Raw genomic sequence first — 19,318 nt, forward strand, 5'->3', positions numbered from 1 at the left:
GTGGACATTCCTGCATTCAACATGCCAATTGCACGCTCCCTCAAAACATGAGACATCTGTAGCATTGTGTTGTGTGACAAAACTGCACATTTTAGAGCCTTTTATTGTTTTCAGCACAAGGTGCACCTGTGCAGTGATCATGCTTTTAATCAGCTTCTTGATATGCCACACCTGTCAGGTGGCTGGATTATCTTGGCGAAGGAGAAATGCTCACCAACAGGGATGTAAACAAATTTGTGCATATCATTTGAGAGAAATAAGCTTTTTGCGCGTATGGAAAATTTCTGGGATCTTTTATTTCAGCTCATGAAACATGGGACCAACCTTTTACATGTTAGGTTCATATTTTTGTTCAGTATATATTGCATCACCATTAACTGCTCACTGTTTCTCTACAGTAACTTGCACTGTAGGCCACACTGTTGTCAGTTCTTGATAATTATAAGTCTATGGTCACTTGATTAACAGCTTCCTGAACAGTCTCCTTCACTGTGCAGACGAAACCAATTCCCTGGGACCTTTTATCACGTCACACTTACACCTTCCGTCTCCTTAACTTTCATCACTGAGTGTTCCCTCCGTTCCCTCTTTTCTTCTCCCTGCTTAAACTGGTGGTGGTGGTACACTTCCATATCACACCGCCACTTCTTTGTTGACATGTTTTTCTAAATCTCCCTATCAAACACACTAGCAACTCTAAACCTGTCTCTCAATTCTTCACACTTTCTAAGCGAAAGGTGCCCATCTAACTGGCAGTAGTAAACCAAGATACCCACAACCAATCAAAAAGGAAGTACTAAATAAGGCTGTTGTCTAAAGGAAAGTGTGAAGGAGGGGGTTCTTGCTTGCCAGCCTATTGGCCCGTGGATAAATTGACTTCCATAAACAGAAAGATTGGATTTCCTTGGCCATTGGGGAATGCAATATATACCATCTTATAATTCCATCTGCTGCTGTACCCACTAGCCAGTCTCACCCATCCCTCTGCCAAAATCTGTCACTCTCCTCTTCCTACTTAGCTCTTAGGTAAGAACTGCTATTCTTTCAGCCTGCTCTGCTGGTGAATTGGTTGGATTTATTCATTTAGTCGTTTTCTGTTTCCTAGTTTTAAATTCGTTGGTGCTGGTTTATGTTAGTTTTATATTTGGGGTTTTGGACTTAATGCATCTGTTTGGACCTGGAGGTTTTTGTGGTGTTGCTTTCTTGAATTCTGTCGGAGTGGTTGTTTCAAGCAGATGTATTGCCCAAAGGTTTATGATTACAGCATGTTTTCATTGAAGTACCTTGCAAACATTTGTGAAAGAGATATCCAGCACTTTCTACATTACAGTAAGTTGTGTCTCAGTTGTTCTAGATTTAGAGGCTGTTTATGGGGCCGTTTGACATTGCAAATATCAACACCATGTCCATTTCTGAGGTAAACAGGTAAACAAGAGGTAATCCAACCAATATTGCGGAGATATAGGTGGGCTATGTTCATACAGTCACCTGCCTTGATATGCGGTCCGACAAAGTGTTGAAACGTGACACCTTTATCTTATGGATTGCGGTGTAATACCCCCAGTGTGTATCTTGGTGTCAACACAAACTATTTTGATGTAACTAATACTTTAAAGATGAAGGCTCGGCTGGAGTATCTCAAACTTGAGGATGGTTATGTTGATGGTGGGGATGGGAAGGCGTGTACCGTGGTAAAGCAGCTACGTCAGGTTGATGAATTGGGTTTGCATAATAAAGGAGATCATAGAGGATTATACTACGTTATCACAGAGGTGATATCAGTTAAGACTTTTGCCCTGCCATTGTAATGTGATACAGTGATTGTCAGCTTTCTGAACATGTCTTTGTGTGCTGAATGAAGTCACTGCATTTGTATATCAGTGTTAAATCAAGTGTGAAGTTAACTTCAAGCATTGAAGGCTGCATGTTGATATTCCATGGTTTTATGTATCTGTAATGATACCAACACTCATGTCACAGAAATGGTTTTTATCACATGCGTTGATACGTTTTAGTATGCAATACCCTCAAATAATGTATTTCTAAAGAAGTGTACATATCCAAAGTACAACAAGAAAAGTTCCCTTTTGGTCAGGAGTGTAACGTCTGCTTCCAAATCACACCCTCAAACACGTAGATCCCCTGAACGCAGCTCACTTTCCAGCACACTTTCCAGCCCACACTCTCAAATACCTGGATCCCCTGAACGCAGCTCAATCTCCAGATCCCAATCACCTGAATTCTAATCACCTGTTCACACACCTGTCATTATGTCATTATCATTAACACACACTTCAGTTCTTTGCACCCCGTCACTGTGAGATATTGTTTGTTTTGTGACACGTGTCTTTCAGCGCTCTGGGTTGCCCATGATGCACGCCTCCCGTGTATGATAGTTTTTGCCTGCCTCATTAACGATGCCTTTTGCCTATTGCTGGATATCCTGTTCTCTACCTATTGCCTGATCTCCCGGACTACGTTACTAGCCTTTTCCCTGCCTGTACTGTTGCCCTTTTGGACCCCCTGTGTATGACATTCTGCCTGTCCCTGGACCCAGTTACCTGCATCCTTCTGTGGTCCTTTGCAAAAAACACTTGCTTTGCACTGCGCTTTAAACCAGCTCTCTGTCTCCCCTCGTGTTCATTACAAGGAGAACACAGATCTACTTTTTATGTCTATTTTGAGGAATTAGATATGTTTTTCACTGATATCAATGTCACTGATGATGATGACCATCTTTGAAAGCTGTTTCCTTTCAAACTTCCCCAGCTGATAAGCCTCTTTGATTTTTACTGAGGATAGTCACTGTCCATGGCACCATCTGCCAAAGAAGAAGAGTCAAAGCCACATCTAATCCTTTACGAAAGCACTGGGATTATCAAATTCACAATACATGTTTATAGGAGATTTAGGTTTAGCAGATTTATCCAGGGGCTTTTATTGTGGTATTTGACATCAGTTCTGACCATAGGTGTTTAAACACCAACTCAAAGTAGTTATGTTAAGTCTTGAAGCACTGGAGTGGTCTCATTGGTCTGTTGCAGGCAGGGGAGCCTTTATTTCAGATGGTGTATAACGTCTCTGCCATCCCAGGGATGTTCTAGAGGGTAAGGTGGGCATCAACAGAGGTGGTATCAGGTTGTTGATAATCTCCCAGCCTTCCATTACGGCACTTCTCATGGATAACAGCTGGCTCTCATATATTTAGCCTAATTTAGACCCTGCTGCTTTTCCAGGGCCAAATGGCCCTCACTTGCATTGGTAGGCTATAGTGTTTCCCCTTAGCGGAACACTTATGGCAGAATCTACTGTATAGGGACATTCCTAGGTGACTCAACTTGGCATGACTTCTGAACGGGCCTCCTTAAGAGATTCCGGGAGAGGTTAATTGGTACATCTGTTTAGGTTAGGTGAACACAGTCATGTGTAATTATTTTTGGTATGTGGTATCCTCCCACGTTCCATCAACGTTAATCTGAACAGGAATGGAAAACACAAACTATTTGATAGTTCGATACTCATACTCTCATTAGAATATGTCAAAAGTTAAGACCTTTAACCATTATAGTTACGTCACATAATGTAACGACTCTCGTCGTTGGTTGAAGGAGAGGAGGACCAAATCGCAGCGTGGTATGTATCCATATTTATTTGAATACTTTTTTTAAGACGAACAAAACAATAAACAAAACGAAACCCAACGACGCTACAGTCCTGAACTTGAGAATACATAAAACACAAATAACGCACGAACAGGAACAATCACCCACAAACAAACAGTGAGAACAGCCTACCTTAATATGGTTCCCAATCAGAGACAACGTAAAACACCTGCCTCTGATTGAGAACCATATCAGGCCAATTAGACAACCCTAAACCAATGAAACACATAACATAGAATATACCCACCCAGCTCACGTCCTGACCAACTAAACAAAGACTAAACAAAGGAAATAAGGTCAGGAACGTGACACATAAGTTGACATAATGATGAAATGTATTCTTATTTCTTTCCACTGTAAAACAAAACCAGGTAGTTTATAACAAAACGTTGCCAAGTAAATCCTAACCTAATTCATGATACAAACAAGATTTGAAATGTCCCACTTTCAAATACAAAAATTTGAAACATTTCTGCAGCAATGGGAAAAAAACAGGTAATTTCTCATTGGCAAGTAATTGTACTAAATGAGTTGGAAATGTATATGAAATAATTTGGGGTGGGCACCAATATCAATAATTCGATATAATATTGGTATCGATATGAGATAGGCATATCGTAATAAAATAAAATGTTATTTGTCACATACGCTGAATAAAACAGGTGTAGACCTTACAGGGAAATGCTTACTTACAAGCCCTTAACCAACAACGCAGTTTTAAGAAAAATAAGTGTTGAGAAAGAATTTACTAAACAAACTGAAGTAAACAAATAAATACAAATAAAAAAATGAAAAAAATGAAAATAGAAAAACAACAATTAAAGAGCAACAATAAAGTAACAATAGCGAGGCTATATACAGGCGGTACCAGTACAGAGTCAATGTGCGGGGGCACAGGTTAGTCAAGGTAATTGAGACAATATGTACTGTACATGTAGGTACAGTGGAGTTAGTGACTATGCATAGATAATAAACAGAGTAGCAGGAGCATAAAAATGGGGAGGGGTGGGGGGGGCAATGCAAATAGTCTGGGTTGCTATTTGGTTAGCTGTTCAGGAGTCTTATGGCTTGGGGTTAGAAGCTGTTAAGAAGCCTTTTGGACCTAGACTTGGCGCTCTGGTACCGCTTGCCGTGAGGTAGCAAACAGAACAGTCTATGACTAGGGTGGCTGGAGTCTTTGACTATTTTTAGGGCCTTCCTCTGATATCGCCTGGTATAGAGGTCCTGGATGGCAGGAAGCTTGGCCGTACGCACTACCCTCTGTAGTGCCTTGCGGTCAGAGGACGAGCAGTTGCCATACTAGGCGGTGATGAAACCAGTCAGGATGCTCTCGAGGGTGCAGCTTTTTTAAGATCTGAAGACCCATGCCAAATCTTTTCAGTCTCCTGAGGGTGAGTAGGCATTGTCGTGCCCTCTGCATGACTGTCTTGGTGTGTCTGGACCATGACAGTTCGTTTGGGATGTGGACAACCAGGAACTTGAAGCTCTCAACCTGCTCCACTACAGCCCCGTCGATGAGAATGTGGGCATGCTTGGCCCTCCTTTTCCTGTAGTCCACAATCAGCTCCTTTGTCTTGATCATGTTGAGGGAGAGGTTGTTATCCTGGCACCACACTGTCAGGTCTCTGACCTCCCTATATGCGGTCTCATCGTTGTCGGTTATCAGGCCTACCACTGTTGTGTTGTCGGCAAATTTATTGATGGTGTTGGAGTCGTGCTTGGCCTTGCAGTCATGAGTGAACAGGGAGTACAGGAGGGGACTGAGCACGCACCCCTGAGGGGCCCTCGTGTTGAGGATCAGCGTGGCAGACGCGATGTTACCTACCCTTACCATTTGGGGCGACCCGCCAGGAAGTGCAGTTGCAGAGGGAGGTGTTTAGTCCGAGGGTCCTTAGCTTAGTGATGAGCGCTGAGTTTTGAACGCTGAGCTGTAGTCAATGAAAAACATTCTCACGTAGGTGTTCCTTTTGTCCAGGGGGGAAAGGGCAGTGTGGAGTGCAATAGAGATTGCATCATCTGTGGATCCGTTGGGGCGGTATGCAAATTGGAGTGGGTCTAGGGTTTCTGGGATAATGGTGTTGATGTGAGCCATGACCAGCCGTTCAAAGTACTTCATGGCTACAGATGTGAGTGCTAAGGGTCGGTAGTCATTTAGGCAGGTTACCTTTGTGTTCTTGAGCACAGGGACTATTGTGGTCTGTCTGAAACATGTTGGTATTACAGTCTTGGTCAGGTTGAAAATGTCAGTGAAGACACTTGTCAGTTGGTCTGTGCATGCTACGAGTACACGTCCTGGTAATCCGTCTGGCCCTGCGGCCTTCTGAATGTTGACCTGTTTAAAGTTCTTACTCACATTGGCTACGAGAGCGTGATCACACAGTTGTCTGGAACATCTGGTGTTCTCATGCATGCTTCAGTGTTGCTTGCCTCAAAGCACACATTTAGCTTGTCTGGTACTCTTGTGTCATTGGGCAGCTCGTGGTTGTGCTTCCATTTGTTGTCCGTAATAGTTTGCAAGCCCTGCCACATCCGACGAGCATCAGAGCCGGTGTAGTAGGATTCAATCCTAGTCCTGTATTGACGCTTTGCTTGTTTGATAGTTCGTCGGAGGGCATAGCTGGGTTTCTTTTAAGCATCCGGATTAGTGTTCCATTCCTTGAAAGTGGCAGCTCTAACCTTTAGCTCAGTGCAGATGTTGCCTGTAATCCATGGCTTCTGGTTGGGGTACTGGCGAGTCACTCGTACTTCCAGCTTTAGTGTTTTCTTGTAAGCCGGAATCAGGAGGATAGAGTTATGGTCCGATTTGCCAAATGGAGGGCGAGGGAGAGCTTTGTACGCACATCTATGTGTGGAGTAAAGGTGGTCTAGGCTTTTTTATTTTCCTGTGGTTGCACGGATTTATGTTTCCCTGCATTAAACGTCCCCGGCCACTAGGAGCGCCACCTATGGATGATAATTTTGTTGTTCGCTTGTGGCCTTATACATCTTGTTGAGTGTGGTCTTAGTGCCAGCATCGGTTTGTGGTGGTAAATAGACAGCTACGAAAAATAGAGACGAAAACTCTCTTGGTAAATAGTGTGGTCTACAGCCTATCATGAGATACTCTACCTCAGAAGAGCAAAACCTTGAGATTTCATTAATATTAGATTTCGTGCACCAGCGCTTACTGACAAATAGACACAGACTGCCACCCCTTGTCTTACCGGAGGCAGCTGTTCTATCTCGCTGATGCACAGAAAACCCAGCCAGATGTATGCTGTTCATGTCGTCTTTCAGCCACGACTCGGTGAAACCTAAGATATTACAGTTTTTAATGTCCCGTTGGTAGGATAGTCTGATCGGAGCTCATCCAGTTTATTATCAAATGATTGCACGTTGGCTAATAGGGCTGATGGTAGAGGTGTGTTACCCACTCGCCGTCAAATTCTTACAAGGCACCCCGACCTATGAGCCCTATATCTCCATCTCTTCTTCATGCAAATGACGGGGATTTGGTTCTTGTCCAGTGTAGTGAAGTATATCCTTCGCGTCCGACTCATTAAAGAAAAATCTTTGCCCAGGTGAGTATTCGCTTTTCTGATATCCGGAGGCTCTTTTCAGTCATATGAGACAGTGGCAGAAACATTATGCACATAATAAGGTACAAATAACGCGAGAAAACACACACAATAGCACAATTGGTTAGGAGCCCATAAAATGGCAGCCATCTCCTCCGGCGGCATTATATAACACATCGATTTATCCATGCTGTTAACCTACAGTACAATATAATAAATTCTGAATGTGGTTTTCAAGCTTGTGAAGCTGGAGGGTAAATGCTGCCAGGAGAAGACGATGTTTCGAACAAATAGATGTTGATGTTTCGATGTTCCCACCGTTATGGGGTATTTTTCAGCAGGGCACTATGGATTGTCTCCAGACCACCTTCACCTTGTGCAGAGCTAGGGTTTGGAAGCACATGCCAGTGGAATCAGATTCTGTACCACATGACTGTTCCTGTAGGCACAAAACTCTTTCACAGACCTTCTCACAGGCTATCATCTTGCCTGCTGATGAACTTCTCATTGTATTGAAACTGGTTAGGAAGTTTAAGGCCTCAAAAACATTCCCACCTGGCACAATGCGCAATCAACAAATATCTCTCTGGACTTCACAAAGCCTTTGAAGTGAACAGAAAATGAACACCATTGCGATGCAGTGAAGTCAGTGGCCAGGTAAGCACTGGCTATTATCAAAGACAGATTTACTCACAAACCTTGACGAAGTTCACCAAACAACAGATAGCTCCAACAACCAGTGACATAGGCTATTAAACAAAATTGACAAACAATTTCCACCAAATGTACTATAAATATCAATGTACCCAAGATACACAATTGATAGCCTCCGATACGGCATATTTAAATTTCATCCGATAAAATGACACACTTCTCAAAACAGTTCAGCCATAGACCGATGTAGCATCCAGTTACAACTGATAGCTGGCACTGAAATACCAACATATGAACAGATTTCATCTGAATAATTCAACGCAAACTCCAAAGCCTTTTACCATGGATCTACATTTCTTCCAATGACCATGACTATTCCGTGCCACTAGTTTGAAGTAGACTAGCTGGCTAGCTAGCTAATCAGATACATGGTTTTAAGATCACAGACATCAAAAATATAACACAACATCAATGATACATATACAGTGCCTTCAGAAACTATTCACACCCCTTGACTTTTTCCACACTTTGTGTTACAGCCGAAATGTAAAATGTATTAAAACCTCTCTGGGATAGGTGGGACATTAACGTCCCACCTGGCCAAAATCCAGTGAAAATGCAGAGCGCCAAATTCAAATAAATTACTATAAAGATTAAACTTTCATGAAATCACACATGCAATACACCAAATTAAAGCTACACTTGTTGTGAATCCAGCCAACATGTCAGATTTCAAAAGACTTTACGGCGAAAGCAAACAATGCTATTATCTGAGGATAGCACCCCAGCAAACAAACACAGACAATCATATTTCAACCCTCCAGGCGCGACACAAAACGCAGAAATAAAGATATAATTCATGCCTTACCTTTGACGAGCTTCTTCTGTTGGCACTCCAATATGTCCCATAAACATCACAAATGGTCATTTTGTTCGATTAATTCCGTCGATATGTATCCAAAATGTCCATTTATTTGGCGAGTTTGATCCAGAAAAACAGTGGTTCCAAGTCGCGCAACATGACTACAAAATATCTTACAAGTTACCTGTAAGCTGTGTCCAAACATTTCAAACTACTTTCCTAATACAACTGTAGGTATTTTTTAACATAAATTATCGATAAAATTTAAGACATACTGTCTTACTGATATACTGTGTTCAATACTGGAGGAAAACAAAGTGTAGCGAGCTTTCAGGTCATGCGCCTCTAACAAAGATTACACTTCCGTCTACCCTCGTTCTGAACAGTGCTACTTCTTCATTTCAAAGGAAACACCTCAACCAATTTCTAAAGACTGTTGACATCCAGTGGAAGCGATAGGAACTGCAAGAAAGTCGCTTAGAAATCTGGATTCCCAATGAAAACCCATTGAAAAGAGTGACCTAAAAAAAAAATCTGAATGTTTTGTCCTCGGGGTTTCACCTGCCAAATAAGTTCTGTTATACTCACAGACATGATTCAAACAGTTTTAGAAACTTCAGAGTGTTTTCTAATAATATGCATACCTTAGCTTCTGGGCCTGAGTCGCAGGCAGGTAACTTTGGACACGCTTTTCATCCGGACGTCAAAATACCGCCCCCTATCTCAAAGAAGTTTTAAATTGAGATTTTTGTTTACTGGCCTACACACAATATCAAACTGGAATTATGAAGTGTCTTGAGTCAATAAGTATTCAACCCCTTTGTTATGGCAAGCCTAAATAAGTTCACGAGTAAAAATGTTCTTAACAAGTCACATAAAAGGTTGCATGGACTCACTCTGTGTGCAATAGCGTTTTACATGGTTTTTGAATGACTACCTCATCTCTGTACCCAACACATACAATTATCTGTAAGGTCGCTCAATCAAGCAGTGAATTTCAACCACAGATTCAACCACAAAGACCAGGAGGTTTTCCGATGACTCGCAAAGAAGGGCACCTATTGGTAGATGAGTAAATATAAAAAAATCTGACATTGAATATCCCTTTGAGCAAGGTGAAGTTATTAATTACACATTGGATGATGTGTCCATATACCCAGTCACTACAAAGATACAGGCGTTTAGTTGTCAGAAAGGAAGGAAACCACTTAGGGATTTAGGGAGGCTATGAGGATAGATCAACAACATTGTAGTGAAAAGAAGGAAGCCTGTACATAATATAAATATTCCAAATCAAGGCACTTTTAAGTAATACTGATTACAAAGTGTTATGTTTGGGGCAAATCCAATACAACACATTACTGAGTACCACTCTCCATATTTTCAAGCATAGTGGTGGCTGCATCATGTTATGGGTGTGCTTGTAATCATTAAGGACTGTGGGGTTTTTCAGGATTAAAAAAAAAACGTAATGGAGCTAAGCACAGGAAAAATCCTATAGGAAAACCTGATTCAGTGTGTTTTGCACCAGACACTGGGAGATGAATTTACCTTTCAGCAGGACAAATTACAGTCTTGACGTAAATCTCCTTGAAAATCTATGGCAAGACCTGAAAATGGTTGTCTAGCAATGATCAACAACCAATTTGACAGAGCTTGAAACATTTTGAAAAGAATAATAGGCAAATGTTGCACAATCCAGGTATGAAAAGCACTTACAGACTTACCCAGAAAGACTCAAAGCTGTAATCACTGCCAAAGGTGCTTCTACAAAATATTGACTCAGGGGTGTGAATACTTACAGTACCTACTCATTCAAGGGATTTTCAATTTTTTAAAACTATTTTCTACGTTGTAGAAGAATAGCGAAGACATCAACACTATGAAATAACACATATGGAATCATGTAGTAACCAAAAAAGTGTTAAACAAATCAAAATATATGTTACATTTGAGATTCTTCAAAGTAGCCACCATTTGCCTTGATGACAGCTTTGCATACTCTTGGCATTCTCTCATCCAGCTTTATGAGGAATGCTTTTCCACCAGTCTTAAGAAGGAAAGAAATTCCACAAATTAACTTTCAGCCATGCACACCTGTTAATTGAAATTAATTCCAGGTGACTTAAATAAAGGTTAAATAAAAAATAAAAAAAAGACTACCTCATGAAGCTGGTTGAGAGAATGGCAAGAGTGTGCAAAGGCAAACAGTGGCTACTTTGAAGATTCTCAAATATAAAATATATTTTGATTTATTGAACACTTTTTTGGTTACTACATGATTCCAAATGTGTTATTTCATAATTTTGGTGTCTGAACTAGTGTTCTACAATATAGAACATAGTAAAAACATAGAAAAACCCTTGAATGAGTAGGTGTGTCCATACCTTTGACTGGTACTGTATGTAAATTAGATATTTCTGTATTTCATTTTCAATATATTTGCAAACATTTCTAAAAGCATGTTTTCACTTTGTCATACTTTTTTAAATACAATCTAGCTACACTAGCTAGCTGGCTGCTAGTGTAGTTTGAAAACAACGATCAAAACAAGTAATCCATAGTAGCTATAACACTCGCATACATATTTTTAACAACATAGCAAACACAACATATCACTTTATTTAGCAAATATAGCTATCTCTTACCTTTTCAGCCATCTGGTTTTGAATCTCTTAGCTAGCTAGCAAGTAAACTCCATTCCTTACGTCCACAAAGTAAAAGTAAATGTCCAAGATGTGTAAAAGTCTGGTTAACAAGTTTTAATTTGTAATGACATTTCAGACAAATGGACAGTCCAGTGCTCACTCTGTTCACCTGCCAACAGCTAGCAGTGAAGGAGATGGTGTCATGGTGGTTGCCTCTGGACAGCTTACCCCAGGGCAAAACCCAGACAACATGTTGATGCAATATGCATCTCAAAATATGTAATCGTCTCGATTTAAGCTACTTCAAGCAAGGCAAAGCAGCGATGCCCATGCTGACCCTGTCTATTAACAGTGACTGGAGTCAGATAAGATCTCGCGTCAAGGATTCTAATGGATTTGAATGGATGGATAGAAAGGCATGAATACCCTGGTGCCTTTACTTAGGTTTTGATGCAGTTTTAGACAACTTTGAGATTTTGAGCATAAAATCACCAGAATCATTGAGAAAAAACATTGGATAGCAAAACATTTTTTTCATAACAGCTTTTTTTATTTGATTATCACATGGGTACGCCCTGCCTACCCTGAACGCATGTCACTATTGCAATGTTATTTATAAATCTGATATGATATAATTTAAAAAACTGCAACTTACAGTGCATTCGGAAAGTATTCAGACCACTTGACTATTTACACATTTTGTCATGTTACAGCCTTATTCTAATGGATTAAATAATTTACACACAATAATCAATCTGCACACAATACCCAATAATGACAAAGCGAAGAAAAAAAAACTGAAATACCTTATTTACATAAGTATTCAGACCCTTTGCTATGAGACACGAAATTGAGCTCAGGTGCATCCTGTTTCCATTGATCATCCTTGAGATTTTTTCTACAACTTGATTGGAGTCCACCTGTGGTAAAGTTAATTGATTGGACATGATTTGATAAGGCACACATGTGTCTATATAAGGTCCCACAGTTGACAGTCCACGTCAGAGCAAAAACCAAACCATGAGGTCGAAGGAATTGTCCGTAGAGCTCCGAGACAGGATTGTGTGGAGGCACAGATCTGGGGAAGGGTACCAAAAAATGTCTGCAGCATTGAAGGTCCCTAAGAACACAGTTGCCTCCATCAATCTTAAATTGAAGAAGTTTGGAACCACCAAAACTGAGCTGGACGCCCAGCCAAACTGAGCAATCGTGGGAGAAGGGCCTTGGTCAGGGAGGTGACCAAGAACCTGATGGTCACTTTGAAAGAGCTCCAGAGTTCCTCTGTGGAGATGGGAGAACAGTCCAGAAGGACAACTATCTCTGCAGCACTCCACTAATCAGGCCTTTATGGTAGAGTGGCCAGACGGAAGCCACTCCTCAGCAAAAGATACATGACAGCCCGCTTGGAGTTTGCCAAAAGGCACCTAAAGGACTCTCAGACCATGAGAAACAAGATTCTCTGGTCTGATGAAACCAAGATTAAACTCTTTGGCCTGAATGCCAAGCGTCACGTCTGGAGGAAACCTGACACCATCCCTATGGTGAAGCATGGTGGTGGCAGCATCATGCTATGGGGATGTTTTTCAGCAGCAGGGACTGGGAGACTAGTCAGGGTCGAGGGAAAGATGAACGGAGCAAAGTACAGAGAGATCCTTGATGAAAACTTGCTCCATAGTGCTCAGGACCTCAGACTGGGGCGAAGGTTTACCTTCCAACAGGACAACAACCCTAAGCACACCGCCCAGACAATGCAGGAGTGGTTTAGGGAGTGGCCAAGCTGAGCCCGTAATTGAACCCGTTTGAACATCTCTGGAGAGACCTAAAAATAGTTGTGCAGTGACGCTCCCCAGCCAACCTGACAGAGCTTGAGAGGATCTGCAAAGATGAATGGGAGGAAGTCCCCAAATACAGGTGTGCCAAGCTTGTAGAATCATACCCAAGAAGACTTAAAGGCTGTAATCGCTGCCAAAGGTTGAACAAAGTACTGAGTAAAGGGTCTGAATACTATTGTAAATGTGATATTTCTGCTTAAATTTCTTATGAATTTGCATAATATTCTTAACATGTTTTTGCTTTGTCATTATGAGATATTGTGTGTAGATTGATGAGTGGGAAAAAATATATTTAATCAATTTTTAAATAATGCTGTAACCTAACAAAATGTGGAAAATCAAGGGGTCTGAATACTTTCCAAAGGCACTGTATATCAATACAGATTTTCCATATCAGTGCCCATCACTATAAATAATTGACCTCTCTTTTTTCACAGAGTGTGAAATTAAAGAAACGCCAAGATGTCGGAGTGAGTAACTTAGAACGAACATTGATTATGATCAAACATGTATTATGACGTAAATGACCCAGTCCAAGTTTTCCCTTAACCTTTTTTTTATCAAACAATATATTATACCTCCACAGGAAAAAGATGTCTTCGAGTCGGAGGCATTACCTGAAGGTAAACATTTTCAAATATCTGATGTTAATCGTTGTTTTATTATATATACTTTTTACTGCAGTAGCAACCATGGGAACATTCTTTGAGTTGGGGGTGCTGGTGGGGGGAGGGGGGGGGAGTGAAAAAAACTCCTTTATCAATAAATTGCATTTGCGTATAGTGGTATACAGTTAAGGCGTTTTTCGGGTCTGAAAAAAAGGCCTTTTAAAAACTAATTCCATGCAATTCTACGTCATTTACATGATAGAAGACATTACCAGAATATTTTTTTATGTTTTTTATATTTTTTAATACTCTGACCGTGACAAACTGAGAGCAATAAAAACGACCTGGTCTAAAATTCAAACAATAGCTCTGGCCAATGAAGAGACCCTAGGCTAGTAAACAAACTTTCCAGTGGCACTGACTCACCCAATGGTGAAGAAGAAGCCTAGGCTACTCACCGGTGATGTTTGATGCGCTCGTGCCTATAGCCTGACAGTGGCATCCAACCATAGAAATAGAAGTTCCCCTTCAAGTCAGGACTGACAGCCATTGCTAGCTCACCCATGAGTTTAACCGTCAAATTTCCAGGGTTAGAGGTTCCAAAACCCTTCTATGGATTATATGTCTATGGCCACAACGTAACAATCTGTTCCATATTAGGTGTGCATGCTGCCCAAATTGCGGCCTTCCCGACTGTAAATGCTTGTGATAAAACTTAATCCACAGTTATTTTTAGAAGCATTTGATCTTCTGTGGCTAAATTATGCTCTCTGGTGTAGTATTTTATTTATGTCTGTACAGACAGGAGTAATATAAATGTAAAAAAAATTTTTTTATACAATTTTGCCCAAATTATTTCAGTTAATCAGGGAGTGCTGCAGCACCTCCAGCACCCCTACTTCCTTCGGCTATGTCAGCAACCATAAATACAATGGTTATACTGGAGAACACAAGAATATCATATCTTACGGTTAAGTTTTACATGAAAGCCTGTTTACAAAAAAGGTCTACTTGATTCTGGTCGGGCTAGGCTTTTCATAAGTGTAACCTGCATGCTTTCCATTGTCTCCAGAGCTTGATGCTCTCCATTGCTAAAGGCTTACTGGAAGAAGAGGCAAAGGAGAATGAGCAGGAGAGAATAAGATGGATGGAGGAGAACTGCCCTCCCCTGTCCCTACCAGGGGGTACTCAACAGTTAATGGTAAACCAAACAACTAATCAAATAATTACATTATATTCCTCAAGCAAGGGGGGTGGCCGATGCCATCACATCAGACAAACTCCTTGAATGCCCTACTCATTGAAGTTTGCAGTTGTGTAAAGAAAATATACTTGGGATATAGTTTTCAACAGGAAAGATAAAAAAATATCTGGAGTGCATCTTTAATGTGGCATTTCACTCCACAATCAAAGTTTGGTCTATCCCTAAATCTATTTGGAGGGGGGTGGGGGGGGGGGGTGGATGGATGTGCCTTTGTATAAAGATGATTACAACATTTGTTGCTGTATTCAAACGTGTTGAATAACGTTTTCACTATTATATAATAAAAATAATAATAATATTAGTAGTTGTATTAGTATTATCATTATGATGCTGATTATTAATTAATGTCTGATATTTGTTGATATCACCTCAGGAGTTCTTGAAAGAGTTACACCATAAGATTGACGTGATAGATGAGGAGAGATATGATCTGGAGAACAAAGTGAACAAATCCACTAAGGAGGTATATCAAATTCACTTTCCCTCACACCTCCTAAAACTTGAAATCCATTCCATCAGTAGCAACAATGTGGTGACAGTTGTTGTTCTCTTCTTCCATTGACCAGATTGAAGATTTGAACATTAAAGTTATTGACTTGAAGGGCAAGTTCAAGAAGCCAACTTTGAGGAAAGTACGTATGTCTGCTGATGCTATGCTCCAGGCTCTGCTGGGCTCCAAGCACAAGGTGTCCATGGATCTGAGAGCCAACTTGAAACAAGTGAAGAAGGAGGTGAAAGAAGAGGTGTGTAACTGTTCAATAACATAACACTATATTATAGAGTTGTCTCATCGACTAACTTTGTTCTGGTGCACTTATTTTGAGTCACTGATCATTTAGACAAATCACAATTCCGGAAGTCTTTCGAATTTCAGAAGGGGAGGGGACATTTGGACCATAGACTTGCCGAAAATTGTCTGAGAGTTTCCGTTTAGAGGGGTGGAGACTTAACTTGTCTCATTAGCACATTTTCTAACACGTCTCCCCCTCAATCGAGCATCTGACGCAATTACACAAGATTTTAGTTCTGGGTGTCCAAGGTGACCCATTGGGAGACATTGTTATTGTCAAACCTGAGGCCTTGTTATTATGTTCTATTGTAAGAGGTTGGTCTTACTGAAATGTGTTCATAGATAAGCTCAGCAGAGGGTGCCTATGTTAATAAGACTGATTGATTTTATATAGAGTTGCCCCAAACCCCTAATACAGGGTAAGATATATTTTTATCCCCCTACTGTAAGTAGGATTGGGAGAAGGGTCAAGGATCATCTACAGTAGATCTGTGGTTAGGGATCATGTGACATGACAAACAAGCCGCCTTCTTTGCCTTCACCACTCTATTATCTCAAGGTTTCACGGACACCATTTAGTGAATTCTAAACCCTGAACCTTTGACTATGTTGCTATTGCAGGATAAGGAACTGCGTAATGTTGGAGACTGGCGTCAGAACATTGAAGACAAGTCTGGCATGGATGGCAGGAAGAAGATGTTTGAGTCCGAGAGTTAAATTAGTCCACATATTTTCCCTGTATAGATCCCGATAAGCCAAAGTTATTTGTTCGACCGAATGGGAAAACATTTGTGTGAGCATCTTTAATGGCTCATGCTAGCAATGGCTGATAAGCAACACATAGCTCAGAGTTTGTCATATTTATCACCATGTTATAATTTGCACCAGTGTATGTTTCTGTAAAACAAAAGTACATTTACATTTTATTAGTGGAACAGAAAAGTATTAATACATTATTTTCAGATTGCCAAAGACACACAAAAGATACACGTCAAATAACACTATTTGACGTCACAAAATATTTTTATTTGACACTTCAAAAAACACAAGTCTATTATAGAATGTTGTGTGCACTGAATTTGCATGCGCAATCCATTGAAGTCAAGAGCCACCACTATGGTCAGTAGCACTGTCAAAGCTGTAAAAAAAACTCTGCAAACAGGCACACACACCGGACACGATGTGATTACAATACAGCGTTTGTAATAAGCCAAAGTTATTTGTTCGACCGAATGGGAAAACGTTTGTGTGATCATCTTTAATGGCTGATGGTAGCAATGGAACAGTGGGACAGAAACTTATTAATAAATGCTTTTCAGTTGGCCACAATTTCTTGTCCCTGTGTGATCAAGTCTATGTTTTGTTTATGACTTGTCTCTGTCTTGTCTACACTCTAAGACATGCTGGTTTAAAAACAACCCAATATGGATTATTTGGTAACCCAGTGCTGGGTGAATATAAAACAGAACCCACGTTGGGTTATTTTGATCCAGCCAGTTGGGTTGCGTGAATAACCCAACATGTTGGGTTGTTAGGATTTCCCAAACACGGGTTCATTTAACCATCAGTTGGGTATTATTTACTTTCATGACGGGTTGACCTAGCAGCTTGTTCTTTTTATATTAATCCTCAGGTTATTTTCAGGAGGCGTGGCTTAGTAGTGGCATGGCTTTCAGACCTTATTGGCCACCCGTGTGAGTACATGTAATTCCTGTTCGTCATGTTAAGTTTACATACTGCACATAACATTTTTCTTTGTGTGCATTTGACACGATGTGATTACAATACCGCGTTTTTAATAAGCCAAAGTTATTTGTTTCACTGAATGGGAAAACGTTTGAGTGAGCATTTGACATAAGATCAGGATTAAAAGATCAGGATTAAACTATCAGGATAAAAAATGTTAGCTAGTTAGTCCAACATTCTCTCCGACCATAAGGTTCCTGACATGCAACCATCCCACAGGCAGAGAAGAAAGGATGGTGATCCTGTTGCTTCGAGAGTCCCTGCTGCTTTTGCCTGCCAGCCAGCCACATCCCAAGCAGTTGCACCTGATTCATCCTAGCAATTCAAAATCCAGAATAATAATCAAGCATTGTGTCAACATTGATGACAGTTTAGAAACTGTAGGTAGGCCGTCTCCCTACTACATTGACTCTGGTTTTCAGTATGACAAAGTCAGTCACAAATATCTTTGATGTTATTAGCAACTTTTGAGGTAGCTAGCTAGCAAACTTTAGCTTGGTACTTAGCTACTGTAGCTAGAACAATGCAACCAGCCTGAAAACAATGACCAGAGAAGCTGCAATCATTTTCAAAATTGTTAGCAATTATTTAGAAATCAACGTGACTAAGTACTAGCTAGGCAGCCACTTGTTGTCCTACTATTGAAAATAACAAACTAAACAAGCTAGCCAGCTAGGCAGGCCTCTTGCCCCAAGCTAATATTTATAAGCAGCTACATTCAGTAGCTATCTTCATCTGGCTCGTGTGGCTTGACCGCATCGGGTCCGACCATCATCAACCAAATACGGAAACTGTTATATAAATTACGTTGTTTTTAGATGATAACACCTAGCTAGTGAAACAGATATCATTTTGCTCTGTTTTTGGCGGAGAACATTGTTTGCATCCATCAGCTAGCTAACCTTTTTTCTAAACAGCACTGTCCCAGAGCCTGGGGAAGTGTGTGAGACTAGGAAAACAATTATAGCTCAATAATCACTCAAACCCTACCCAAAAGGCCTGAAAACTAGCCCCGGTTTTCTTTTCATGGAAAGAGAGTAGTTGCCACATTTATACAGTAAACCCTTTTCCATAACTTTATTGAACCAATTAAGAAGGAATATCGATGTAACTTCTAATGATGTTAGAAGCTAAATTTTGTTTTCATCAAAATAATAATATTGCAAACTATGACATGAAGTAATACACCATTTTGAATATGTTGCAAGAGAAAATATAATTTGCCCTTGTTCAACTCGCCAGATAATTTCCCATCAATGGATGTCGATTTAACTAATTTGACTGCTATGATTAAGCAAAACGATATAGCACGGCTTTCAGCTAATCAGCATTCAGGACTCGAACACAGTTTATAATCATGAATAAATCCCTTTTGAGAATTTGCATAGCTACAGATAAATTCGATAGGAGAGTTTGAGTGATGAAAGTTGGACAGAGGATCTCAAAATCTCTGAGCAGGAAACACTTGGCAAACTATAAAAAAAACTAATGTTAGGCTATCTTCGGTCACGTCTACCGCCGCTCCCCCTCTCTGGCGCTTGACATCGCCGGAGACAGTTGAGGCTCTGTTCCTATTGTGGCCAGGAGGGGCTTCAGTGGTGTCCGGTGCGCCCTGACCTGGGGTCCACTAGAGCAGAGAGGCGGCCTCATGACCTTCCGTATAGAGTATTCCAGTATCATTGTTTTCTCCCAAAC

General features: G+C 40.7%; 1 protein-coding gene across 1 annotated transcript; it reads left to right on the forward strand.

The window, feature by feature from the left end:
* Window positions 1-959: 959 nt before the first annotated feature.
* On the forward strand, window positions 960-17,196 carry LOC120066630 (troponin I, fast skeletal muscle-like). Its single transcript, XM_039018059.1, has 7 exons — window positions 960-1,026; window positions 13,653-13,685; window positions 13,802-13,838; window positions 14,896-15,024; window positions 15,461-15,550; window positions 15,654-15,830; window positions 16,499-17,196. Exons 2-7 carry the CDS (start codon window positions 13,678-13,680, stop codon window positions 16,592-16,594), a joined length of 537 nt encoding a protein of 178 aa, XP_038873987.1. The 5' UTR covers window positions 960-1,026; window positions 13,653-13,677; the 3' UTR covers window positions 16,595-17,196.
* Window positions 17,197-19,318: the final 2,122 nt, after the last annotated feature.

The sequence above is a fragment of the Salvelinus namaycush genome, chromosome 21, assembly GCF_016432855.1.
Source record: "Salvelinus namaycush isolate Seneca chromosome 21, SaNama_1.0, whole genome shotgun sequence".
Classification (NCBI taxonomy): domain Eukaryota; kingdom Metazoa; phylum Chordata; class Actinopteri; order Salmoniformes; family Salmonidae; genus Salvelinus; species Salvelinus namaycush.

Bases quoted from the DNA above. Each gene is read 5' to 3' on its own strand.
- LOC120066630 (XM_039018059.1), top strand. The intron at 15,025-15,460 runs GTAAACCAAACA...ATATCACCTCAG, and splicing joins GGGGTACTCAACAGTTAATG to GAGTTCTTGAAAGAGTTACA. The intron at 15,551-15,653 runs GTATATCAAATT...TCCATTGACCAG, and splicing joins TGAACAAATCCACTAAGGAG to ATTGAAGATTTGAACATTAA.